Source organism: Leptodactylus fuscus, chromosome 2 (genome assembly GCF_031893055.1).
Source record: "Leptodactylus fuscus isolate aLepFus1 chromosome 2, aLepFus1.hap2, whole genome shotgun sequence".
NCBI lineage: Eukaryota > Metazoa > Chordata > Amphibia > Anura > Leptodactylidae > Leptodactylus > Leptodactylus fuscus.
This window is the reverse complement of record NC_134266.1, coordinates 244,552,141-244,579,741: the sequence shown is the minus strand read 5'-3', so window position 1 is coordinate 244,579,741 and position 27,601 is coordinate 244,552,141. Positions and strand designations below refer to the sequence as shown.

The 27,601-nt window shown below is 42.4% G+C and overlaps 1 protein-coding gene across 2 annotated transcripts in view; it reads left to right on the top strand.

The window, feature by feature from the left end:
- Positions 1-27,035, top strand: part of LNX2 (ligand of numb-protein X 2) — a 103,614-nt gene extending 76,579 nt beyond the window's left edge. For both annotated transcript variants that reach the window (XM_075265957.1, XM_075265958.1), the window contains exons 4-10: positions 3,792-3,991; positions 7,829-8,197; positions 15,564-15,701; positions 17,781-17,958; positions 19,505-19,733; positions 23,896-24,054; positions 25,623-27,035. In XM_075265957.1, coding sequence (XP_075122058.1) covers positions 3,792-3,991; positions 7,829-8,197; positions 15,564-15,701; positions 17,781-17,958; positions 19,505-19,733; positions 23,896-24,054; positions 25,623-25,758 — 1,409 coding nt within the window. In that variant the 3' untranslated portion in view covers positions 25,759-27,035. The remainder of the gene's footprint in view (positions 1-3,791; positions 3,992-7,828; positions 8,198-15,563; positions 15,702-17,780; positions 17,959-19,504; positions 19,734-23,895; positions 24,055-25,622) is intronic.
- Positions 27,036-27,601: the final 566 nt, after the last annotated feature.

The following is a 27,601-nucleotide window of genomic DNA, read 5'->3' as shown; positions in this document are numbered from 1 at the left end:
CACTCAAACAGCACTGGGGTTGTCCCCAATGCTGCCAGAGAACTCTCCAGTGCTGCCTCCATCTTCTTCAGGAACCGGCCTCTACGTGTCGTCTTCCGGCCTGGCTTTCAATCTAATATGCATGCGCAGTCGGCTCTGCCAGCGGGCCTCGGGCAGAGCCAACTGCACCTGCACACGGCCATTTTTTTGTGGCCACAAAAAAATAGCAGCGCGCAGGTGCAGTCCACTCTGCCTGAGGCAGAGCCAAATACGCATGCGTAGAAGATTGAAAGTCAGTCCGGAAGACGACCCGTAGAGGCCGGTTCCTGAAGAAGATGGAGGTGGCACTGGAGAGTTCTCTGGCAGCATTGGGGACGCCCCCAATGCTGTTTGAGCGCTGGGGCCCGCCTCCAGTGCTGCGAGAGAACTCACACGGAATATCTACCAAACAGTAGACATCGAAAGGAAGGAGAAGAATAGCCTTTCTTAAGGCTATTCCGACGTGTTAGTTATAAAAAAAGGGATTCTAATGATAGGATCCCTTTAAGTCTAGACAACTCGGCCAGAGCATCTCCAAGATGGCAGGTGTTGTAGTCCAGTATGCAGCAGTACCTACCAAAAATGGTCCAAAGAAGGACTTCTGTTGAACTGGTAAAGGGGTCATGGGCGTCTAAGGCTGTTTGAGGCATCTGGGGAGCAAAGGTTAGCCTATATGGTCCAATCCCACAGAAGAACTGTTGTAGCACAAATTGTTAATGATCCTCAATGGATCAGAGATATTTAGGCCTCAGGGAGGAGAACCTATACAACATGAGGTGTGTGTGTGTGTGTGGGGGGGGGGGTAATATTATGGCTGATAGGTGTATAAGGCGCATACACAAAGTCATAATATGGCCATTTGAAAAGGGACTAAAAAGGGGTATCATAGCTTGCTGCTATTGCCTAAAAGTTTGTCCATGGTCATGTGATGGATACACAGGTGCATGGCTTGTAACAAGACACAACTCTGATATCTGTAACGGAGGTCCCCATTCAATGCCTACAAACTTTAATCTCTGAAATCACAAAGAATTGATACAGAAAGTATAACGGAAAACTGTATCAAATTTTAGTATTCAAGAAGTACCAGTGGCTTAGCCAACTGTCCCAAATTTTCTAAAGCAATCCCGGACATTGTGTAAAGAGATAAGAGACCCCTTCTTCTACTCACAGTAAGCCGTCTTGCTATTTTACTGGTATCTATGTACAGACCTTTCCTAGTAACAGGGAGAGAACACCAAACTAGGTAAAAGGGAGACACCTAGTGGCAGGATCTTTAGATGGGTTTTTCAGGCAGAAAAAAGCAATATTTTTAAATAAAGTACATTACAATTTTGGTTAGAATAACACGATCTAATACAGGAGACTAAATTGTCTGAAAAGTTAGTGACCATTCAAACAGGTTCCCCACCTAAAGTAATGTATACAGCAATCTGATAGCTTCTGCTATGTGCTGAAATCCTAACAAACAACATCAAACAGGCTGGCCGCTGGGGAGGCGCTGCCAACACCCCCATTAAAGATCTGTGGTTGCTACACAATATATCCCTAGCAACTGGTCTGTCTCAAAAGACCTCATCAGTTCTACTTTCAACAGAGAAGTAGAAGGTCAACATTCCCCGCTTTTATAGCCCAGTACATATTATATAAATTATACATTTCGTTGTCAAAAATATTGAATAATAAATTCGGAGTTTGCATTCTTCCAGACTGTAGACCTAGTCCCATGTTATGTATCAGAATATATACATTTACATATACCGCCCTGTAACTTCTATTTTTCTTCAATTAGTGTAAAAATCCATTTTTACTCCACATGATGTTTTTTGATGTCCCTTCAAGGAAATCCTATATACCCTACAGTTATCTCACTGTATCTGCAATTTCCCGTCCCCTTTGGCTCTATTCCGTTTTATATGTTGCTAATAAATTATACCGTACTTACGTTCCTGGGGAGTCATTAGATGGCGGCTTTCCTGGAATGTACTCCATAAACTTGCTGTGTGATCAATAATTGGGCTGATTCAGTATATTCTCTCACGTAAGATATAATCTCACCATAATTATGCGCAGCCTTCATTTACCTTCCCAACCTCTTATGAACCACAGCAACTTATTATAGATACAGTCTTCATAAAGGGTTAAACCATTATGTAAATGTTACTGATCCCGAATGACAGTCTTTAATATCGTGCAGAGCTGCTTTCACAAATCTGCAGGCTTCAGAGCTGAAATTTTTCTGCATTTTCTGCATTGCGGCTCAATGTCTGCACAGAGCTTATCATGAATTACATCTTAGACGTGCAGTCTAAGGCCCCGTTCACACGGTGGAAACTTTTTCCGCGATGGGATGCCAATGCAGTACATCAGTATTCAGTTGCGGCATCCTGCTCCTGATTAGGTCTGGATGAATGGGCCTAATCAGGAGGGAGTCTCAAGACACGGACGCCGTGGAATCCGCCTGCAGATAGGGTATGTTGGGTTTTTATCTGCTAGCTGAAAAAAAATCACTAGCGGAAAAAAACTGCAAGTGACTCCCATTGAAATGAATGGGAGGTGGATTTACAAGCGGATTTTGAGGCGGATTCCACGTCAAAATCCGCCTGCAAAACCCTCCGTGTGAACATACCCCAAAAGGGGCTATCCAGCTTCCAAAAGTTATTTGCAAATACATCCAAAGTAGTGCTAAATCCTCACCTTTCCCTTGTGCAGCCTTTGCTTGACTTTATTTTACTTGCTATTATTTACATGCAGTGAATCTGTGGACAAACAAACTACACTTCCCATGATTCATCTCCCTGCCCTCACTCTCCGTGTACCCATCCCTTCTTTCTCCACTCTCCCCTGCAATGAAATCACAGGTAATAAATCACTCCCACATCTGAGGTCAATCTTGTATCACTGTTCTTTACATGCAGTGAATCTGTGGACAAACTACATTTCCCTTGATTCATCTGCCTGCTCTCACTCTCCCTGTTTGATGGGTGAGCCTACAAACAAACAAAAACAAAAGCCTACAAACAAAACTTAACAGTAGCAAATGACCTTGGATGTGGGAATGATTTATTACTTGTGATTTAATTGCAGGGAAGAGCGGAGAAGGTAGGGGTACACAGAGTGAGTGCAGGCAGATGAATTGTGGGAAGTGTAGTTTGTCCACATATTCAATGCATGTAAATAACACTGATACAAGGTTGACTTCAGAAATCGGAGGAATTTATCACCTGTGATTTCATTTCAAGGAAGAGTGAAGAAGGAAGGGGTACATGGAGAGTGAGTGCAGAGACATGAATCATGGGAAGTGTGGTTTGTCCACATATTCAACGCATGTCATACAAGGAACAGCGAGTAATATAATGCCAAGCAAAGGGTGCACAAGGGAACATTGAGGATTTAGCACTGCTATGGATATATTTTCAGATCAAAGCTGGATAACCCCTTTAATACCAAGTAATAATAAAGTTTTGTTATGAACTCTGTTCATAGGAGAGGGGCAAAGTCATATAAATGTTTTCTTTTCTTATTTTAATTTTTTAGCTTTATTTTTAGGGGTACAAATACAATATTTATATGGGCGATTTCATGAATTTTGTGTGTAGTACTACTTGTTCAGATACACACGGACCATAGAGATATCTTGTTTCTAATACATAATGCAGTTGTGTTGCAGAATATGGAGTACTATTGATCTCTGCAGTGTATTGATCAAGAAGGCGCTGTACCATACGCGTCCTATTGATATTGTTGTCTTTTTGTTTGTTTGTGCTGTACAGCTATGCATCCCCCGGCTAGCTTGCCTGAAGGAGAAATTACTACCATTGAAATACACCGATCCAACCCATACATCGAACTGGGGATCAGCATCGTTGGCGGTAATGAGACCCCTTTAATAAACATCGTCATACAGGAAATATATCGAGATGGCATCATTGCCAGGGATGGGAGACTATTGGCTGGTGACCAAATACTTCAAGTAAGCGAAAAAAAACGAAACGTCACACTGTATAAATAGACATTATAAATTGTTCTTTATTGTATTGTCGATGGAGACTGCTGATGTCTGGGCTTTAAATAGTTCACATTTCCTATTGCTGCTGCGTTGTCTAAAATCTCTGCTCAATGATAATGGGGGTGGGAAAAAACAGGGTAAATGGAAATCTAATTTCCTGAAAGAAGTGATGGATAGCTTTTAAGAAATGCATTCTTATTAAAGGGTTGCCGAAGACTAGGAAAAGTATCTCCAGCTTTGTTTTGTCCAGGAACAGCGCCACTTTTATATATGGGCTGTGTCTGGTATTGCAGTTCGGCCTGGTTTACTTGAATTACGGCGAGCTGCAACAACAAACACAGCCCACGGGTTAAAGCAGCGCCGTAGTAATAATAAAGAATTTATTAATCCAGGACAATCTCTTTAATGTCAAAATCCGGTCCAGGAAAACCCGTGTGAACCCATCGTTACTGAGATGTAGGCACTCTATGTGCTGATGTATGGGCATTGCGACAGCTCCATATTATAGGAATCGGAGTACAGCTCCTTAATATGGCATTGGACACACCATGTCACAATATTGCTTCTATTGAAACGGCACTGTGAGAGGAACGCGCTCTGCACATACAGTACAGGCCAAGTTTGGAAACACCTTCTCATTCAAAGAGTTTTCTGTATTTTCATGACTATAAAAATTGTAGATTCACACTGATGGCATCAAAACTATGAACTAACACGTGTGGAATTACATACTTAATAAAAAAGTGTGAAACAACTGAAAATCTGTCTTATATTCTAGGTTCTACAAAGTAGCCACCTTTTGCTTTGATTACTGCTTTGTACACTCTTGGCATTCTCTTGATGAGCTTCAAGAGGTAGCCACCTGAAATGGTCTTCCAACAGTCTTGAAGGAGTTCCCAGAGATACTTAGCACTTGTTGGCCCTTTTGCCTTCACTCTGCGGTCCAGCTCACCTGGTGTAGCACCCAATAATTCTCCTCCTTGGTCAAATAGCCCTTACACAGCCTGGAGGTGTGTTTGGGGTCATTGTCCTGTTGAAAAATAAATGATGGTCCAACTAAACACATGCTGGTTCAGTACACCTTCAATTTTGAATAAATCCCCAACAGTGTCACCAGCAAAGCCCCCCCCTCACCATCACACCTCCTCCTCCATGCTTCACGGTGGGAACCGGGCATGTAGGGTCCATCCGTTCACCCTTTCTGTGTCACACAAAGACACGGTGGTTTTACCCAAAGATCTCAAATTTGGACTCATCAGACCAAAGCACAGATTTCCCCTGGTCTAATGTCCATTCCTTGTGTTCTTTAGCCCACACAAGTCTCTTCTGCTTGTTGTCTGTCCTTAGCAGTGGTTTTCTAGCAGCTCTTTTACCATGAAGGCCGGCGGCTGCACAAAGTCTCCTCTTAACAGTTGTTGTAGAGATGTGTCTGCTGCTAGAACTCTGTGTGGTATTGACCTGCTCTCTAATCTGAGCTGCTGTTAATCTGCGATTTCTGAGGCTGGTGACTCGGATGAACTTGTCCTCCGCAGCAGAGGTGACTCTTGGTCTTCCCTTCCTGGGGCGGTCCTCATGTCAGCCAGTTTCTTTGTAGCGCTTGATGGTTTTTGCAACTGCACTTGGGGACACTTTCAAAGTTTTCCCAATTTTTCGCACTGACTGACCTTCATTTCTTACAGTAATGATGGCCACTCGTTTTTCTTTACTTAGCTGCTTTTTTCTTGCCATAATACAAATTCTAACAGTCTATTCAGTAGGACTATCAGCTGTGTATCCCCCTGACTTCTGCACAACACAACTGATGGTCCCAACCCCATTTATAAGGCAAGAAATCCCACTTATTAAACCTGACAGGGCACACCTGTGAAGTGAAAACCATTTCCGGTGACTACCTCTTGAAGCTCCTCAAGAGAATGCCAAGAGTGTGCAAAGTAGGAATCAAAGCAAAAGATGGCTACTATGAAGAACCGAGAATATAAGACAGATTTTCAATTGTTTCACACTTTTTTGTTAAGTATATAATTCCACATGTGTTACTTCATAGTTTTGATACCTTCAGTGTGAATCTACAATTTTCATAGTCATGAAAATACAGAAAACTCTTTGAATGAGAAGGTGTGTCCAAACTTTTGGTCTGTACTGTATATAAAATGATAGAAATCCGGCACTCTCACATGCTTTTGTAGATGTGTAACAAATGCCAATTTTATTAGCAATCCAGACAAAAAAATTGATGTTTTTTTGAAGTTATGCCCCTGGTCATCAGAAATATGGAGTTTGTTACACATCTTAAAAAAAAGCATGTGAGAGTGCCGGATTTCTTTCATTTTACAATTGTGCTTGTCTTGCAGAATTCCAATGAAAAATGTGTTTGCCTCTGTGTTTACAGCTACTTTGCCAATCTTTGTCTCCATGGTTACAGACTACAAACTAACCCGGTGTAGTCTGATCCTTCTTCTGTCCTCTACTTCGTGCTAATGTACAGGTACATTTGGCAGATTAGCAAAAAATAGGGAACAGTTAGAAGATAATATGTCTGCAGTATCAGACTACAAAGGATCAACACGAAACCATACCTCCCAACTGTCAAAGAACAGAAAGAGGGACAAAATATGCGGCAATTTTAGCTCTGCACACTTTTATGTTGACTCCGCCCATTCTCATTCATTTTTCATGTGCCCCCACACAGTATAATCCTCCTACAGTCACGCATAAATTATATGTCCCTACATTATAATGTTCCCTTCCAGCGGCCCCACAGTATTAAGTCCCTCTCCTGGTGTCCCAGTTTAAACTGGGGGAAACTAGAGGGGAACATGAAAGTGGGGCAGCTGGAGGGCGACATTAAACAGTGGAGGTTGTTGGAGGGGGACAATAAAATAATGGCAGCTGAAGTGGGACATTAAACTGGGGCATCTAGAGAGGGACATTAAACTCCAGTTGTCACCATTTTAATGTCCCCCTTAATATCCCCTCAATTTAAGTGCCCCTCTTAATTTACCTCCCATTTCATGTCCCCGCCTCCATCTCTGCCCCCAGTTTCATCTCTCCCCAGTTTCACGTCTTCCCTTCATCAGCCCCCTGTTTCCATCTCTCCCCCATTTTAATGTCCCCCCTTCATCTGCCCCCAGTTACATGTCATCCTCCATCTCTTTCCCCAGTTTCATGTCCCCTTCCATCTCTGTCCCAGTTTCTTGTCCCTCCTTCATCCGCCCCCAGTTTTATGTCCTCCCCTCATCTCTGCCCTCAGTTTCATGTCCACCTCCATCTCTGCCCTCAGGTTCATGTCCCCCTCCATTTCTGCCCCCAGTTTCATGCCTCCCCTCTTCATCTGCCCCTAGTTGCATGTGCTCCCCTCATCATGTTCCCCCTCAATTTGTACTCAAGGCTTAACATAAAAAACACTGATACTCACATTTCCTCGATCCCCCGCAGCTCTGTCTGCAGTCTCAGTCACGGAGCTGTAGGCGCGGTGTGTGTGATGTCATCACATCATGCCTACAGTGGAGGACTGCAGTGAAGTAGGAGCTGAGCTGTGACAGCTCCTACTTCGCTCGCCAGTGTATTCAACTCATCTGTGTCCTCCGGATGCAGATGAGTTGACACTGGGACATACCTGGGGCAGCGGGACACAACCCAGAATCCGGGAATGTCCCGCAGAATCCAAGACATTTGGGAGGTATGACAAAGCAATAGAAAATGGTTAAGCAAAACATCCTACCTCATATAGATGCTTTGGTACTATAGAAAAATGTTCTATATATTGGATCTCCATTGATATTTCCTTTTTTTTTGGTACAGGTGAATAATTTCGACATTAGCAATGTATCCCATAACTACGCCAGGGTGGTTTTGTCCCAACCATGTACTGTGCTCCATCTCACCGTGCTCCGAGAGAGGCGCTTTGGCAGCAGAACGCAGTCTCATATGGACAGCAACTTGCAGAGAGAAGAAAGCTTCCATGTCACCCTTAATAAAAGGGGGACCAATGAGCAGCTTGGCATTAAGCTTGTCCGGAGAACTGATGAATCTGGAGTTTTTATTCTGGATCTCCTAGAAGGAGGATTAGCTGCTCAGGACGGGAGGCTGCACAGCAATGACCGAGTCCTGGCCATCAATGGACTTGACCTAAAGCATGGCACCCCGGAACTAGCTGCTCAGATTATTCAGGTATTACCGCAGATCCCTACAGTGGATAAGTGTATACATTCTTATAGGGAGTATCTATGGATTTGTCTATGAATACAGAGGTGACAATATCCCGTATAGCAGATAAAAGTGTAAACTGAAGTTTATTTTTTAAGCACTACTATATGCTGAATGCTCGATACACTGCCAGAGGCACAAGCTTAGTGGCTTTGAACTTCCTCAATCCTTTATCTATCCCTGGATCATTCCCCTTCCACACTGCAGAAGATGTTCTTTACATTCTTGCCAGAAATATGTTTTAAATTTTGAGGAATCTGAAGGACAAAGACTAAGTGCCAATCCTCCGTGTTGTGATAAATGCACACTTAGCACTTGCAATGAGCAATGACTGATTGATATAAATGCTCTGTTTCTTCAAGGAACTCTCCAGGCAATACTGGAGTAGGTAAACTAATAATGCACCAATATTCTGGTGTCATTTGCACAAAAAAATCCATTGCACTTACTTTACACCCCATTTGCTATGTGTTTAAAGAGGACCTTTCACCATTTTGCCCACAGGCAGTTCTATATACTGCCGGAAAGCTGACAGTGTGCTGAGTTCAGCGCACTGTCGGCTTTCCCCATCTGGGCCCAGTGTGAAGAGCTTATGGTCCGGTACTGTAGCTCTTCTATGGTCGGAAGGGCGTTTCTGACAGTTAGCCAGAGACGTCCTTCTTCACATCACAGCCAATCGCGCTGCGCTGTGAGAGCCGGAGGAACGGCCCCTCCCTCTGCTCGCAGTACTCTTCCATAGACGAGCAGTATCTATGGGAGCCGGCATACGCGCGCTCCCCATAGAAATGAATGGGAAAAAGCAGCCCATTCATTTCTATGGGGAGCGCACGTTTTCCATATAGAAGCAAAAAATGCTGCGGAAAAAGCGAAAAAAACCTAATGCTTTCCCACAGCGTTTTTTTGTGGGGCCTTAGCTTATAACCGTTTCTGGTCCTCTCCTCACAGGTGGGTAGAGCTTGTTGAAAGGGGGAGCTTAATATGCAAAATCGTTTGACATAAAATGTGACAAAATTCTCAAAAAATTCAGCTACGTTTTGCTCCAAAATTTTAGCTGAACCTAAGCCAACTACAAGGTGGTGTAAAGTTAGACTAGGTAGTCTAAAACTGTAGCAGATTTATCAAACAGGATCAGACACTTTAGAGAATCTGGTGCAGTTTACGGCTGTCTAGTCTAAGTTTGCACTGTCTAAAGTTAGTCTCTATTAATTCATCTACCCCATAATGTCTAACAGTCTCATGATAGATTCACACTAGCGTTGACTCACTAGTATCATAGATTTCAATAAACTGAGCAAGGGGAAGGATTTACCATACTTGGATTTCTAGACATCAAAATAGATTAAAGTGTTCTAAGGGTATGTTCATACGGCGGAATTTGCATTCCGCGTGTGAACACTTCCGCGCGGCAGAATGCCTATGCAGTGCATCAGCATCCAGTCGCGGCATTCCACTCCAGATTAGGCCTGAAGAATGGCCTAATCGGGAGGGAGCCTCGTGACGCGGCTGAGTCAGCTGCGGAATCCGCGGCAAGATAGGGCAGCTTGTAGCGGAAAAAAGAAGCGAGCGGCTCCCATTGAAGTCAATGGGAGCTGTTTTTGGAGGTGGATTCCACATCAAAATCTGCTTCAAAAACCTCTGTGTGAACATACCCTAAGAGGGGCCTGTGGACCTCACGGGCTCCCCCATCCTAATTTCCTATCCTGACTCCATGGTGGGTACACAGATGGCTCTGATGGGACTGCCACTTTAAGGAAATTTCACAAAAATGTCAGAGGCTATATGGTACATGTTAATACACCAAAACTGCATATCTCCTGCCGACCTATAGCAGGGGTACTGTCACTTTAAAAGATAAAATATCTGATGTGTTCAGAAATAAGATGAAATAAAAGCAAGCGCAGAAATAATTCTTCACAGATGGACTCATTAAATCATGAAATCTGGCAAACTGGAGATGTGAATTGTTTTTTTGAAGCATGCCAACATTGAGTAAGTGTGCCAGAACACATTGTTACGTCTTATCGAGACATCTTTACAGAGGACAGTGCAGCGCTGTGGTCATCCTTTACTTTACCGCTAGTGTACTTCAGTCCTAACTAGATACATTTGGATGGGGATGGGTATATATTTTTCATTCATTTTTATTTTTCGTTAAAGGGAATCTGAACACAGTGTCTTATGTGCAACTATCATTCTAAAGAACACTTGGAGATTGATATATAGTCATGGCCGTAAGTGTTGGCACACCTGAAATGTTTCTAGAAAATGAAGTATTTCATCTAGAAAATTATTGCAATTATGCATGTTTTGTTACACATATGTTGATTTCCTTTGTGTGTATTGGAACAACACAAAAAACAGGCAAATTGGACTGTAAATAACTTTGTTTCAATTCTCGTTCATATTTACCTGTGGCAAGTAACAGGAATGGGCAATATAAAAATCACGCCTGAAACCATATAAAAAGGAGGGAAGTTGACTCAATGTTTGCATTTTGTGTCTGTGTGTCCCACACTAAGCATGGAGAACAGAAAGAGGAGAAAAGAACTGTTTGAGGAATTGAGAACCAAAATTGTGGCAAAATATCAACAATCTGAAAGTTACAAGTCCATCTCCAGAGATCTTGATGTTCCTTTGTCTACACAACATAATCAAGAACCATGGCACTGTAGCTAATCTCCCTGGACGTGGACGGAAGACAAAAATCAATGAAAAGTTGCAACGCGGAATAGTCCAGATGGTGGATAAGCAGTCCCAATCAAGTTCCAAACAAATTCATGCTGTCCAGGCTCAGGGGGCATCAGTATCAGCACCAACTAGCTGTCAACATTTGAACGAAATGACACACTATGGCAGGAAACCCAGAGGGACGCCACTGCTGACACAGTGCCATTAAAAGCTAGACTGCAGTTTGCCAAAATGTTTGTGAGTAAGCCAAAATCCTTCTGGGAAAACGTCTTGGGACAGATGAGACCAAGATGGAGCTTTTTGGTAAAGCAGATCATTCTACTGTTTACTAAAAACAGCCAACAAAAAAAAGAACACTGTACCAACAGTCAAATATGGCGGAGGTTCAGAGATGTTTTGGGGTTGTTTTGTTGCCTCTGGCACTGGGTGTCTTGACTGTGTGCAAGGCATCATGAAATCTGAAGATCACCGAAGGATTTTGGGTTGCAATATAGGGCCCATTGTCAGAAAGCTGGGTTTGTGTCCTAAATCATCAGTCTTCTAACAGAACAATGACCCCCAAACATATTTCAAAAAGCCCCAGAAATGTATGGAAACAAAGCGCTGGAGAGTCCTGAAGTGGCCAGCAATGAGTCCGGATCTAAATCCAATTGGACACCTGTGGAGAGATCTTAAAATTGCTTTTGGGAGGAGAGAAGACGTCCTTCACATATGAGAGACCTGGAGCAGTTTGCAAAGGAAGAGTGGTCCAAAATTCCAGATGAGAGGTGTAAGGAGCTTGTTGATGTTTATAGGAAGTGATTGATTTCAGTTACTGTTTCCAAAGGGTGTGCAGCCAAATATTAAGATGAGTTCCAGTAATTTTGTCTCTCATTTTTTGAGTTTTGTTATGTGAAATTATGTAATTTTTGGCTATTTTTTTCTTGGTCTTTTTGTGTTGTTCCAATACACACAAAGGAAATAGAAATGTGTATAATAAAACATGTGTAATTACAATAATTTTCAGGAAGAAATACTTCATTTTTTGAAAAAAAAAAAAATTAAAATCAGATGTCAAGAGTTATGGCCTTGACTGTTTATAGTAGTTTTGCAGTAAAACTATTGGTCCCATAGTGCTGTAGATGCTGTTAAAAGAATACAAACCATACCTTTCTTATGTTTCAGAATCCCAGGGATGCAGAGAAAAAGCACTTTTATTTTTTATTCAAATAAGGATCTTGGCGCACAGGGGGATTTTCTTCTAGTACTGAGAACTGCTGCATCATCACTAAACACGCCCATCCTGCATTCATCTCCTCCCCCTAGGCTCTGTGAATTGATCCTCCCACTGAGGATAAAAGTGCTTTTTCTATGCATTCCTGGGGCTGTGAAACATAAGAAAGGTATTATTTTTATACGGCTAGCAGTATCTACATAACTATGGTACCGGTTGAAAGTAGCTGGGGCAATAATAGACTTAAGTGAGGAAGAGGCAGGGACACCTTGGCCCATCAGATTTACTAAACCTCACACCAGAAAACTGATGCGAGTTATAGCTGAAACACTGCGACGGTCCATGACTCCCTGTAAAGTGAATGTGTCACCAGAAAATTAGCAATTTTTTCAATCGGGTTTTATGTAAAACATATTTTTAAAGAATTTTTGGTTAGGTTTGTATCTATATTTTAACCCCTTAGCGACCCTTGACTTAACTGTACGTCATGGGTCGCATGGGGATGTATGGAGCGAGCTCACACGCTAAGCTCGCTCCATACATGGCAGATGCCGGCTGTATCATACAGCCAGGACCTGCCAATAACAGCAGCGGTCGGTGCCCGAGCCGATCGCTGCTGTTAACCCTTTACACACTGCGGTCAAACGCGACCGCAGCGTGTAAACAGCGCAGGCGGCATGGGCGCCGCCATGTTTCCCCGATCGCCGCCCTCCTGAACGTCACATGAGGGCGGTGATCGGTTGCTATGACAGCCGGAAGCCTATTGAAGGCTTCCAGGCTTGTCTCTGCACGAGATCTATTAGACGATGCCAGAGGCCAGAGGCATCGTCTAATAGAAGTGCTGGGATTCTGCTATTCACTGCAGTACTGTAGTATTGCAGTGAATAGTATGAGCGATCAGACCCCCTAGGTTTCAAGGTACCTAAGGGGTCTGATCATAAATGTAACAGAAGAAAAAAAAAAAGTTTTTAAAAGTATTAAAAAAATAAAAAAAATATAAAAGTTCAAATCACCCCCCTTTCCCTAGATTAGCTATAAAAGTAATTAAAGAACATTAAACATAAACATATTAGGTATCCCCGCGCTCCAAAATGCCCGAACTATTAGAATATTAAAACATTTATCCCGTACTGCGAACAACGTAGCGGCAAAAAAAATAAAAACAGCCAAAAAGCGTTTTTTTCAACACTTTGCCTCTTATAAAAAATTGAATAAAAAGTGATCAAACCATCAGATCTTTCCCCAAATGGTATCAATAGAAACGTCATCTTGTCCCGCATAAAAAGACACCAGAACCAGCTCCATACATGGAAATATGAAAAAGTTACAGGTGTTAGAACATGCAAAGTTTATCATTTTTTTTAAAAGTATCAAAACATTTCAAATACTATATAAATTTGGTATCACCGCATTCGTACTGACACGTAGAACACAGGTAACATGTCATTTGTACCAAACAGTGAACGCTGTAAAAATTAAACCCATAAGAAAATGGCGCAAATGCATTTTTTCTCCAATTGCACCTCATTCTGAATTTTTTTTCCAGCTTCCCAGTACATTGCACAGCATATTGAATGGTGCCATTACAAAGTACAATTTGTCCCGCAAACAATAAGCCATCATGTGACTCTGTGAACTGAAAAATGAAAAAGTTATGGCTCTTGAAATGTGAGGAGGGAAAAACGAAAATGCGAAACCAAAAAATGGCCTGGTCCTTAAGGGGTTAAAAAATTCCTAAAAATCCTGCAGTTGTGATGCTGACCATTAATCCAAAATAATATGCAGATAATTCCTGAGATCCTTCTGCAGTTCAGTCCCTTTCAAGTGAATGAGACTGAGCTGCAATAACAAGTACAGCCATGACACTGTGTACAGCCCCTTACACTGGAGAAGCCACAGCACTCAGCAGCTCATTCTATCTGCTGATCTGTGCAGGTGTTGGACCAATCTGATATTGATGACTTATCCTAAGGAAAATCCTAGAATATCCTTTTTAAAAAATCCCTATAAAAGTTTTAGAAGATCCCTTTAACGTTAACATTTTATTTTGGACTACCCTTCTGATGGTTCTTTGCCAGCACAAGTGCACTTTATACACTTTTTCAATAATATCTGATAATTCATAGTAATTAATAACTTTGCATCTATCAAGTTCAGTTGATACTGTTTTATAGGAAGGTTCCAAGCTGTGTATGTATATATGTAGAGCACTGTGCAAAAGATTTAGGCTGGCATGGCAAAATTCAGCAAAGTTAAAGGGGTATTCCCATCTCAAGGATCCTATTTATACTGGTAGCTTATATAAACTGAAGCATTTTCCTAAATATATTGCTTTAGAAATGTTGCTTTGTTTGCCTGCTATGTGAACTTATGCCTTTCATTGTATACACAGCGTTTCCGTAACGCCCGACCTGTGAGATAGGACAAGTCACATCACTCACTGTTCAGCTAATCAGTTCAGCTAATTGCAGTTTGCTGATAAAGCCGAGTCTGTGTAAACACACAGATAACACTGAGTCCTTTCTCTATGAACATGCGCTATTATCCGATCTGCATTTATATTAGATTTCTAGTAATTGTAATAAGTATTGTGATACTTCATAGCGTCCTGCTCAGCAAGCTGGGAGAGGAGGTGGTGGGAGGAAAGTAGGAAGTGAGACGAGGAGAAACAAGGAGATGGGAAAATCCCTTTAAGAATATCGATAGAAGTGTTAATAGTTTATTTTTGTCAATGCACCAATTAAGTGAATAGAGTAAACATAAATCCAAATCCCATCAATATTTGGTGTGACCTTTGACCTTTGCCTTCCATCAATACTTCTCTGTACACTTGCAGACTGGTTTTGAATTAACTCGGCAGGGAGGTTGTTCCCGCCATCTTGGAGAACTAAACCCAGATCTTCTGTAGATGTAGGTTTGCTCCAATCCTTCTGTCTCTTCATGTAATTCCAGACAGACTGGATGATGGTGAGACCCGGGTTCTGTGGGGGCCGGACCATCACTTCCAGGACTCCTCCTCCAAAGGGCAAAGGTCACACCAGATGACCAAATCACAGGAGGAACAAATGATTTACACTTCGTTTATATTCATTTACTTAAGTTATTTAATTGACAAAAATAAATTCTGAATACCACATTTGTATTTTGCACTGGTTTCCCTGCCTAAAACTTGTGCAGAACACTGAATGACATTATATTTTACACAGTAGAGCGTGAGAAGACTGTATTATGCACCTTTTTATATACTGAGCATAGCATGATATGGTTTCTTTCATCTGTAGAGTAGTAAATTGCAGATATTCGCTGCAGAGCGGTAATTCTGTCCTCCGGCTCTTAAGGATCAAGGCAAGAATATTTCTTCCAGATCTGCTTTGAGGTATTTATATTGATCTGTGTAGGTTCATCTTGCATTCCTGTGCTCTACTACAGGGTAGCGGAGAACGAGTCCACTTAACGGTATCTCGGCCTGTAAAGCATCCAGCCGGTAACATAACCCGAGAAGTCGGCAACAGCCAGGCTCATCACCATATGCAGCAAGTATATCACCACAGGCCAAGTGCACATAGGGTAAGGGGTATCTCAGCTTATCAATTCAGTAGGTCCAGCAGTGTTGTATTTTCAGTTTTTGGAGGGCCCTGCATTGAATGAAATAGTTAATCCAGTTCATTTTTATTGATGCGCTATCGCCAGGATAGGTCGTCAATAGAAAATCATTGTGTGAAGAGTTCCAACACCAGGGACCGCCACAGATCAGCGTTCATGTAAGTGCTGTGACCCCTTCTCTTTTTACATTATACCTTCTCTGATTCATAGCGGCCATGCAATGTTATTACAGCTTTGTCTCATAGAAGTGAATGGGAGGAGTGGTAATTATATTGCACGGCTGCTATAAATTAGACAGCATGCAAGGTAAGTAGTGAAAGGGTCACAGCACTGACACAAGGTCTATGGCCCCCTCAAACTGCTGATCTGTGAGGGTCCCAGGTGAGAATAGGTCATTAATAAAAAAGTTTCCATCTTCAGCCCCGGCGAAACTGGACAGGGGACGGAAACCCGGCGGTCAGCTTTCAAACCTATTCACTTGAATGGGTTTGGAAAGGTGACTGCCAGTGTCCGCCTGCGGCCTGTGTATGGGGAAACCGTTTTTCGTAGCTGGACACAAAGTCCTGCATGTCCTGACTTTGCGCCTGGCTAAAAAAACCGGTGTGTATACACCGGACATCGGATGTAAGTGTGAAGGGAGCATTAGGTCTTAGGAAATATGCACATAACTGCTCAATACAGATTGAGCATTGTACCAAGCCATAGCCACTGAAGTCTGTGGTCCCATACGCCAATTCCTTAAGAAGGCATAAATTGTATATGGAACCAAACAGGAAGAATAAATCATGTTATATGTCTTAAGGGGAGTTCACACGGAGTAACGTGCCGCGTGATCTGGCACGTATACGCCGTGTCAGAGTTTGCGCGCCGTATACGCTCCCATTGATTTCAATGGGAGCGTGGATTGTAAACGCCGCGTTATTTTGCGGCCGTGATTTTGCGGCAAAATCACGGCCGCTAAATAACGCGACGTATACGATCCTAACTCCCATTGAAATCAATAGGAGCTTTTACGGCGCGCAAACTCTCACACTCCGTATACGTGCCAGATCACGCGGCACGTTACATCATGTGAACTCACCCTTACAGCGCTCACTCTGACACTTGTTTACTTGACAGAATGAGCGGCGCGTTACTCCGTGTGAACGCAGCCTACCAGCGAGATTAGTGCAGTTATGGTTGATGTGCAGATATACAGTATCAAACGCCAAATGTACGAACGGTGTGCTGCTCTGTTCTAATGCATTTACTATTAGAAATAGTTGGTGCTTGATACATCTGTATTCATTTCTACTTTGTCTTAAAGGGAGTCTGCTGATAGCTCTAGATAGGTGGGGGGTAAGGAGGTTCATGGTTATGTTACTTAAGGAGGACCTTTGCACCACCTCCATCTGCTACAAGTCTTTCCAACCTTTAATAGGCACCACTCCACTGATTCTGGCAAAGTTGGAATTTTTTTCTCTAGCCTCCACCATTCCAGAGCAATTGGCACTGTTTCTTTCAGTACTGTCAGGTGGGTGGCCCTGGGCTAGAGTAGATAGTCTGGGGACATCCACTTGACAAAGAGCGTAATTGTATTGAAGAGCACCTATTGCCCAGGAATGGTAGTGGCTAGACAAAAAATTCCAACTGTGCCAGAATCGTTGTCGTGGCATCTTTTGGAGGATGTAGAGTTGAAATTGGTGTTGAAAGGTCTTCTTTAAGTTGTAATCCTGCTCTTACTGCGATTGCTGGCTCAGCCCCCTCCCCTCTCCTGTTGAACTCACTTTCTCCTCGTACTGTAGACGACTACTGAAGTCTCCGACCTCTGTTTGAGCTAGTTTCCTCTTATTATTTACCCTGAATTAACTCCCCAATGGCCGTCATCGGCCGTGAATGGATTGAGTCCATTGGGACATGTTATGCTACATTGCACCATATGAGCTACACTATACTGGACTCCCCATGCCTATGACTTATTACTGTAGTGCACGCACTGTACTGTAGCTGATGCCTTGTCTAAGTGACTCTTCCTAAGACTTCTTCTCTTTGTGTCTGTCTCAGGATCTTGCCCAGTGTGTAACATGCCACGAGAAGCATATTACCGTGAAGAAAGCTCCCATGGAATCATTAGGCATGACAGTAGCGGGAGGACGAGGGAGTAAAAGTGGAGAGCTACCAATCTTTGTAACCAGCGTGCAGCCCCACGGATGTCTGGCGAGAGACAGCAGAATTAAACGAGGTTTAGATCTACATCCTCCTTCCTAACACTTGATAAATGGAGAATTCACGCTGGTGGGAATAATGGCTAATTTATATAAGCCGCAGATACACAGGGATGAATGCGGACTGCGCTGCTTAGATATCACAGATGGGAACTTTAAGCAGCTTATAGCCGCTTCTTTTAAAGTCAATTTTATTACATGATTTATGAGACATGAAAATGTGGTATTTACAGCTTCTTGGGTTTAACGATAAGAAATTGGTTGTCACATGTCAGTCATTATTTATTCAGACCTCGCCATTCTCCAACCCTTTGCTCCCGGTAAGCCCTTCAATCAAATCTCCCCCTTCTACTTCATACATCCCAACTGTTCCAGATCTGACAGTACAGTCCCAGATTTCAAGGATTGTCCCAAGAAATCTGATGCATTTCTTGAAATGCGGCTTGTAGAAATTATTGGCTAGACACGCCCCTTCAATAGCCAAACCAATCACAGCACCGAATGTCACATCAGGCCTGCCCCCGAGGAGAATGGTCCTGGACAACTTATCACCTGTCCACAGGATGACAAGAATGAGGGATCCCATTTCCAGCTATTGAATTGAGGAACTGTCGTGCATGCTCATAGTCATAGGGCGCCGATACCAAGTACAGGGCTCAGCTATCTTCATCAGACCCATAGATCTTAAATGCAGCAGTAGTGTTCATGTGTGACTGTGCCTCTTGGGGAACATTAGACCACCTTCAGTGGAGGTCCAAGCTGCAGGACCCCTGGTGATCAGATGTGTATCACCTATAAGCTGTGATTCTGGGTCAGCACCTTTAACTATGATGTACAGTGGTACAGCTAGCAAAGCCCTGGTCACACAGTGCAGTATGTAGCTCTTCAGTACAAAGCTGAACAGACCCCATTCACCGCCGTACAGGCTTTATCAGACGCCATAGATATTCTCCACATGAAGCGCGGCTAAGAATAGTACATGGCACAATCTGACATAAAGGAAACACTGCAGTTTGCCTTCGATCCTAAAAATGATTCAGTAATAGTGCGGCATCTTCAAATATATCCCTGCATAGTGACACTTGACCGGGACTGAACATGGACTGAGACTGGACAGGGTTGTAAAATTTGCAAATGTGTTTGCATTGGAAGTTGGAGGGCATGCTACTTCTTTTATATGCAAGACTACTACCCCCTCTGTGTCTGATCACCAATTTTCAAGTCACCTTACAGACCAAAAACTCCATCCCCATCCAAACCACTCCACCCCCAGCCCCATCTTTATTTTGTCCTTCTGTACGCCTGACCACACTGTCCCCAATTCTGCTGTCTGTGACATCTGTAAAACCCATTACTGCAGCAAATAGAGGAACCCGGTTTGTTCCACAACCATTTTTAGTACTACAGATGACATACATACAACTGTTTTATCCAAGGGGTCACTTCTCCCAAGGACGGTTCTGGTCACCTTTATATTCATGGTCAGTGGGGCAGCAGCACATACAACTCAATATGAGAATGGAAATCTTGAATAAGAAACTAAATTATGTCTATTTTTCCCAGGGGACGTCCTGCTGAGTATAAATGGCATTGACCTGACCAACCTGAGCCATAGTGAAGCAGTGGCCATGCTGAAAGCCAGCGCCGCTTCCTCCGTCATTACCCTTAAGGCCCTTGAGGTGGAGGTTCTGGAAGAGCAAACCCAAGTCAATGAAGAAATGAGCACAATCAGTGAAAACGAATATGATGCCAGCTGGTCTCCATCGTGGGTCATGTGGCTCGGACTGCCCAGGTACATAGCCGTGTTATTAGTGACAAGCGTCATTTCTCTGTGTACATGGAGTCCCTATGGTCCTTATCATGGAGCTGTAGACCATCCATTTGCCACTGTATGTCGCCTCCTATTAAGATGGCAGCCTACTTCATCTAAACATGGCACGTTTTTCACTTTACCGTTCACAAGACATTACAGGAAAGTTTCCATCCCTCCCTTAACATATAGATTACATTACATCTCACCTCTAACTTTCACACCTAACTCCAGAATAGGGGTCCCCAGACCCCCAATCTACATAGTGGGGCAGCCCTTTGCCACCACATTAAGAGGGAGAATGAATAAAAAGGAAGCCACGAATGGCGTCTATTCACTTGTAATAAATATATAATAATAATATAATTAATAAGTAATATAAATATCATAATAGGAGGAATTTCATTATACTAATGGGAGCTATAGGCTATATAATTGCAGTAATAATAGTAATATAGTTATATAGTTTAGTTATACCATTGGATTGAACTGTGACATTTTCACAAAGAACACTTGAAGGTTGAGCATCACAATGTGAACACAACTCCAATCTGATGGCACTGTAGAGAAGAAGCGGAGTGCTGCCTGCAGAGGGATTTACTGCTTTACAGCACACCAAGTGGCTAGACATAGTATTGCAAGGAGTTCAATAATGATTTAGTTGTTTTAATACATAAGATTGTATTATTTGGTAGAATGCACTCTGCCATTTACAGCTTCCCGACACTTTTAACAATTCCTGTCTTTATCGTGTTTCAACTGATCCCTTACGAGATCCTGTATGTTATGCCAGTTTTCTGGTGCGAGCTATTCCCAGCTCACCCTAATCCCTGACTTGCTCTATCCGTTTTTCTCAAAACTGATACGACAATTGAGAATTTCCAGGAAAACCAGCCGTGCACCAAAAAAGCGCCACTTTTAAACTAGAAAACTTACATACTTGCTTTACTATCTATAAGCTATTGTCTCTGTACGTGAGTATCTCTGTCATTAGGTGCCGTTTAGTGGCGCCATATGGTGACACGATGAGTGGCAACAGCTTTGCATTTATAAAACCTTTTTACCATTAGATTAAGGCTCCACTTGGAGTCCCGCAGCAGAAATGTACTGTAGGAAAAACCACAGCAACAACGCATCATGGTTTATCCCGCAGCGCTTTGCACAGAAGATTTGCAGAGGTTTCCTCTGCTGACTTTCTGCTTCTATTATACCTATAGGGAAACCGCCGGCGTTTCGGTAATTATAATTGACATGCTGCAATTTCCAAAACTGCAACAATTTTGCAAATCACAACGTGTCCGTTTCTCGCACCCTTCCGCAAGGTGAGGGTAGCATATGCTAGAATCCCATCCGCTTTGCTGTGACTGTCAAACGTTGGGCCCAATACATTTTGGCTATTCTGGTTTGTGAGACATAAATGTATCTGCATATTATGTTATTTTCTTATTATACCATCTTTATTGCAGCTTTTCTGCAATTTTCAGTTTTATGGTTGCAAAAAAAAATGGAAATGTAAAATTCCTATTTGCTGCTAAGTGTTGCTTATGATCTGCATACAATTCGGCTGCCTGCAGGAGAGGGGTCCGCGCTGTTTGGCTATTAGTATAATTGACTGCATGGATTGCTCAACACTAAACTTGCTGCGTAGACAAGAATATTTTATTCCACTAGAAGAGGCGATTTTTTTTAACATTCTATTTACTTCAAATGGAAATATAACATTACCTCTTCCGCATCGCGACTTTTATCTACAGCTTAGGACAAGAAGGGTAACAAAGAAAATAAAAAAATTCCTGCAGGTATTTGTATATTATTTTTGTGTTTTGCATCTGGCCATACACATCAAGGTGCTGATACACAAAGATGTGCACCAATAAGCTACAAAACATTCTGATCAGCGCCGGTTCTGCATTGGCCAGTGTAGAGCATATGTACAAAGTACGATCACTAAAATAAAAGAATGCAGGGTTTTTCTTTTAAATGTAGATTGTGAGCCCACAATGTACATTTTTCCCTATCAGTATGTCTTTGGAGTATGGGATGGAAATCCACGCAAACACAGGGAGAACATACAAACTCCTTGCAGATGTTTTTTTTTTGCCTTTGGCGGGATTTGAACCAAGGACTCCAGCGCTGCAAGGCTGCAGCGCTAACCACTGAGCCACTGTGTGGCCCCAGAATGCAGGGTTTTTCTGTCCGCTTCAGAAGTCGGACATCTTCACTTGCGGACAGGGAAGGACGGGCACGGAGTGCAAAAGAACGCACCCGATGCCCATTGAAATGAATGACAGGTGTCACGGACACAGCTAGTGTCCGCTCCTAATGTCCGTGACAGATTTTGAGCGGACACTAGGAGCGGACACTACCTGTCGGACACCGACGGTAGTGTGAACGCTCCCTTAGTTCTTCATTGCACGCACAATTAGACAGACAGATTATTGGGATCCGCTCCTGAGAACTGGCTGCTAATACGCCCAGTGTCTTAATATACATGTAGCCTGGAAATGTTCATTTCTGCAGGGCTGCCTGACCATCTACCACCAACATGTCCCACATCCCTTTACAGAATTTGTCCCATATAATGCTCACAATCTACTGTACATTCCCCATCAGTATGTCTTTGGAGTGTCGGAGGAAACTGGAGTACCCAGAGGAAACCCACACAAAGACATGGAGAACATACAAACTCCTTGGAGATGTTGTCCTTGGTCTGAATCGAATCCAGGGCTCCATCGCTACAGAGCAATAGGGCTAACCACACCGATGACTCTTCCCCAATAGTGCATGTCAAGCGAGAGGAAGGATCATATTGGATTTCAATGTACCCAATTTTCTTTTGAAGATGTCTGGCAACTGCTTCCCCCCCTCTCTTTATTGAGAACAGATGCACACTCGACCAAGCTGAGTTTGCATGTGCATGGGAGCGTTTAAAGGAATAGCAAGAGTGGCACAGCCCTGGTCCTATCAAATGTGGATTTCACCATGCACAGCTTTTTGGTTCATGCACATGGCATTTCCACATTCACAGACCTTATGTGGTTTCACATAGAGTCTTCACAGGTCCATATAGAGCACTATAGGCGCCATGTTTGTCACCATTGGCACCTTATTTTCTGTTAAAAGTCCTGCTTTTAGAGAGAATAATGTAATGTTTCATGCCATGGAGAATTTATTTATTATTTAGCTTACTTATATAGCACCATCATATGCCACAGCTCTTTATAGACATTGTCAGTCACTGTCCCATATAGGACTCACAATATCACGGTGCTACAAGGCCAATATAATTCATTAGTCATGTATTACAAATCCAAGTAACATAACATTGTAACTGTAATATGTATGTAACTGAGTTTTACTGTCAAGTGAACATGTTTATCACTACATGTCCTACAAGATTTGAGATCCAGGCTGACTTCCAGAAATAGCTCCACTGGTGTCCACTGGCTGTCTCTGGTATTGCAACTTACCCCATTGAAGTGAATGCAGCCTGAGCTGCAGTCCCATACACAGCCCATGGACAAGTGTTATGCTGTTTCCGAAAGAAGCTCTTTAAATCAAGGAAACAGCGACTGATTTATGAGTACAAGGCCATGACCCTATTCCAGACACTGGACAATGGAATTAACGTCTCACGTGGGTTTGTCTTTTTATACAAATCATTAAGACAGCCATTAAGATAACCTGGGATCTGGCAATTGATTGTTTGTTGTTATAAGTATATAGTAATAAGCCTCTTCCCCCCTCCTTCCTGTAACCCTACCCCTATGTCCAGTTATAAATATGCAGCCTCTAGAAAGTGTTTTTAGATATATCTGAAGAAGGAGCTCAGAGGAAGCTTCGAAACGTCATATTCTGTCATCATTATGAGTTAGCCATTAAAAAAGGTATCACCTACTGAAGACTTGCAAAGTTTTTTTTTTTTTTTTTTCATATTTCATAACCACTGGCTAACACGGTACCAAAACAAACATTTTCCTTTTACATTTCTGTAGTAGTGTATCATACTGACAACAATATGTAGGCAGAAAGCAAGTCCAAAGAGTTGTCATTGTAAATGTATTGACTCCTCCATAGACATTCTAGTCAATATGGCTTTTATCTAAAATTTGACACCACCATCATAAATGTTTCTTTTCTGCAGCTGTCTCCATAGGTGCCATGATGTCATCTTGAGAAGAAGCAGTTTGGGCAGCTGGGGCTTTAGCATAGTTGGAGGATATGAGGAGAACCACACAAACCAGCCCTTCTTTATAAAAACCATCGTGCTTGGGACACCTGCATACTATGATGGACGCCTTAAGTGAGTGTGACTCAGCAGTGGAAGCACCTGCAGCATCCATAGGCTATATTTACTCCTGATATGTACCTGATATTTTCATGTTGAACCAGTTAGTTCTTGGCAGAAGAGAATTTTTCTAGAGAATTGGAATAGTGGATTGTAAATGTAGGTGTATATGGAGACAATAAAGCAAAATGAGTATATAAGTTTTTCCAATAGCCAAAAGTACCATATTCAGTACAAAATAGAGTAATAATGTCATATATAGGATTATATGATAAAGGAGAGAAGCTGAGCTCTGTGATATATAGGGTTATATGATAGAAGAGAGAAGCTGAGCTCTGTGATATATAGGATTATATGATAGAAGAGAGACGCTGAGCTCTGTGATATATAGGTTATATGATAGAGGAGAGAAGCTGAGCTCTGTGATATATAGGATTATATGATAGAAGAGAGACGCTGAGCTCTGTGATATATAGGTTATATGATAGAGGAGAGAAGCTGAGCTCTGTGATATATAGGATTATATGATAGAGGAGAGAAGCTGAGCTCTGTGATATATAGGATTATATGATAAAGGAGAGAAGCTGAGCTCTGTGATATATAGGGTTATATGATAAAGGAGAGAAGCTGAGCTCTGTGATATATAGGGTTATATGATAGAGGAGAGAAGCTGAGCTCTGTGATATATAGGATTATATGATAAAGGAGAGAAGCTGAGCTCTGTGATATATAGGGTTATATGATAGAGGAGAGAAGCTGAGCTCTGTGATATATAGGTTATATGATAGAAGGAGAGAAGCTGAGCTCTGTGATATATAGGGTTATATGATAGAGGAGAGAAGCTGAGCTCTGTGATATATAGGTTATATGATAGAGGAGAGAAGCTGAGCTCTGTGATATATAGGATTATATGATAGAAGAGAGACGCTGAGCTCTGTGATATATAGGGTTATATGATAGAGGAGAGAAGCTGAGCTCTGTGATATATATAGGGTTATATGATAGGGGAGAGAAGCTAAACTCTGTGATATATAGGGTTATATGATAGAGGAGAGAAGCTGAGCTCTGTGATATATAGGGTTATATGATAGAGGAGAGAAGCTGAGCTGTGTGATATATAGGGTTATATGACAGAGGAGATATGTGATCTCAGCTTCTTTCATTCTATCATATCCTGTTCTGAGTAGCAGAAGTATTCCCCTAACAGGTTAACTTTAAGGTCGCATAATAATTGTACCTAGGACAGGGGTTTACATTGGAATGTCCCGTCACTATCACAAACAAATTTTAGGAGAAGCCTAGTACTGTATCTAGTCCTTGGCTTTTTTCCCACCATAGTGTCATGGACAGCATAACATCTCAGTCCACAAGATCATATCTACAGCTCTAATACCTAATAAAATTTACAGGACTTGTAATGATGCCATGATGTATGTCCATAGAATGTATTAGCAGAGATCTGAAGTCATGAGGTAGGCTGAGGACATCATTAATGAAAATCCTTTATAGGAGAATAGGATTGAGTAGGTTGTGGAGTGCCTATACTGTATTTCTATTTACCTGTGGACTGTCGCCCCCTACAGGTGTGGAGACATGATTGTTGCCGTCAATGGCTTATCTACGGTGGGAATGAGCCACTCTGCCCTGGTCCCAATGCTGAAGGAACAAAGGAGTAAAGTCACCCTTAGTGTGATCTCGTGGCCCGGAAGCCTGGTCTAAGTGACTCTTGACTGTCATGATACATCTTCTAGAGCTAGATCAGAGCTGCTCCTCATCTCAGCATTACACACATCACCGCAAGGTCTTCAGACGTGATGGATGTGCATTGGAAGATCTTTGAAGCTAGTATCGAGGTGGGAAGGCTCACACGAGGGGCCCGGACATGCTCCGTACTTGTGCTGGTCTTGTAACATGGCGCTATTGCTTTTCTTCCAGACACCCAAAAACTCTATTTTTGAGGGGGGGTCTGTAGATTGTGCTGCACTATCAGCTCATATACAATAAAGTTTTGCTGTAGAGGTTATGTAAAGCCATTGAGTAATTGTTTTTGGGGTTTTCTTTGTGCCACGGTTACAGTGTTTAATGGCCCTCGCTACATTGTCAGTGACAAAACCTGTACCACCATCTTCAATATTCAGTTTCTCTGTAAATGTAAAGGCCGGACCCCCCTACGACCACTCTGCCCACCCCTCCTGTATTTCTTAATAGACTTTGTGCTGCTGCGGGACCTCTTATTGGTTTACCTCATGGGGACATTGCCAATAACGCGTGTCCTATTAGAATGATATCATTCATCTGCCTGTGGCGGCTTTAAGAATTCTACAAAAAGATAGGGGGCCAAAGCTAAAACTTGGATATTTGGGTTTTGTACTGTGCAATAATTGTTTGATTTCTCTCCATTTTTTTGGTGAAAATTTAATACACGGTGTATCCTATACAAAGGACGAGGGGATTCACCTAAGGGTTTACCCTCCTGATAATGAATGTGTTTTTTGTTAGTATGAACAAACTTTTGATATTTTTACTGCAATATTTCTATTCGGACGTGCTTGTATTTGTGGACTTTTTACAAGGTTGGACATGAAGACAACTTGTTGACCTATTATTGCTTCAGTCGACAATGGGAATCCTTGGGGGTTTCCACCAGTTGCTACCAGACAAGCAGTTTCTGTGATGATGACCATTGTGGGAGAAGGTATCGGGGTCTATGTATCATGAGACATGGATTTCAACACTGAGGTTGATTTTTTCGGCACATGGTGTGTATGTTGCCTTTATCAGTCTACGGCACCATTTTGTGTGCTAAGTCATTTTTAGATGAGGGTAAGGCCTAAAGCTACACGTTCGGTAACGCTCATAATTTCCATATGGCCTTTAACCTTTTTTATCCTGACATCATACACCTCCATACTCATAAGATAGTTGCCTGTCCTGCTACAAATGATGGGCTTCTTTCCACTTTGTTCTTGTGTTGTATGCAACATGGCTTCCCTACTGACATCTGTGCTTTCAGTCTATGCCATGCTTGCCATCAAAAATACAAAGTTGGTCAACGGGTCCTCCACCATCTCTATCGAAATCAAGAGGCCCTATGGGTTTATTGTCAGGAGCCAGAGCTTATACCCATTCACACTTTTTGCATTTTGATCAGATACTTGTGAGTAGGGTTGAGCCGATCTTGAGATTTCAGGATCGTTTTTAAAACCGATTTTCGATCATTTTCCAGCCAATCGCAATCGTGAAATTTGCTTCATCTACGATCGGGATCTGATCTTTCCCAATCCCGATCGCTCAACCCTAATGTTAGCTTTTCCCACAATGATTGGCCAGTACCCAAGCATTGTGGGAAATAACCTCTGACCTCGATCCCGCTGGAAAAGATCGGGATCGGAATTAATCATGAAATTTACTTCATAGCCAATCAGAGTGCGATCTTTTCCACTCCCAATCGCTCAGTGGTTAGCACTGCAGCCTTGCAACGCTGGTGTCCTGGTGTTCAAATCCCACCAAGGGCAAAAATAAAACATCTGCAAGGAGTTTGCATGGATTTCCATCCCGTATT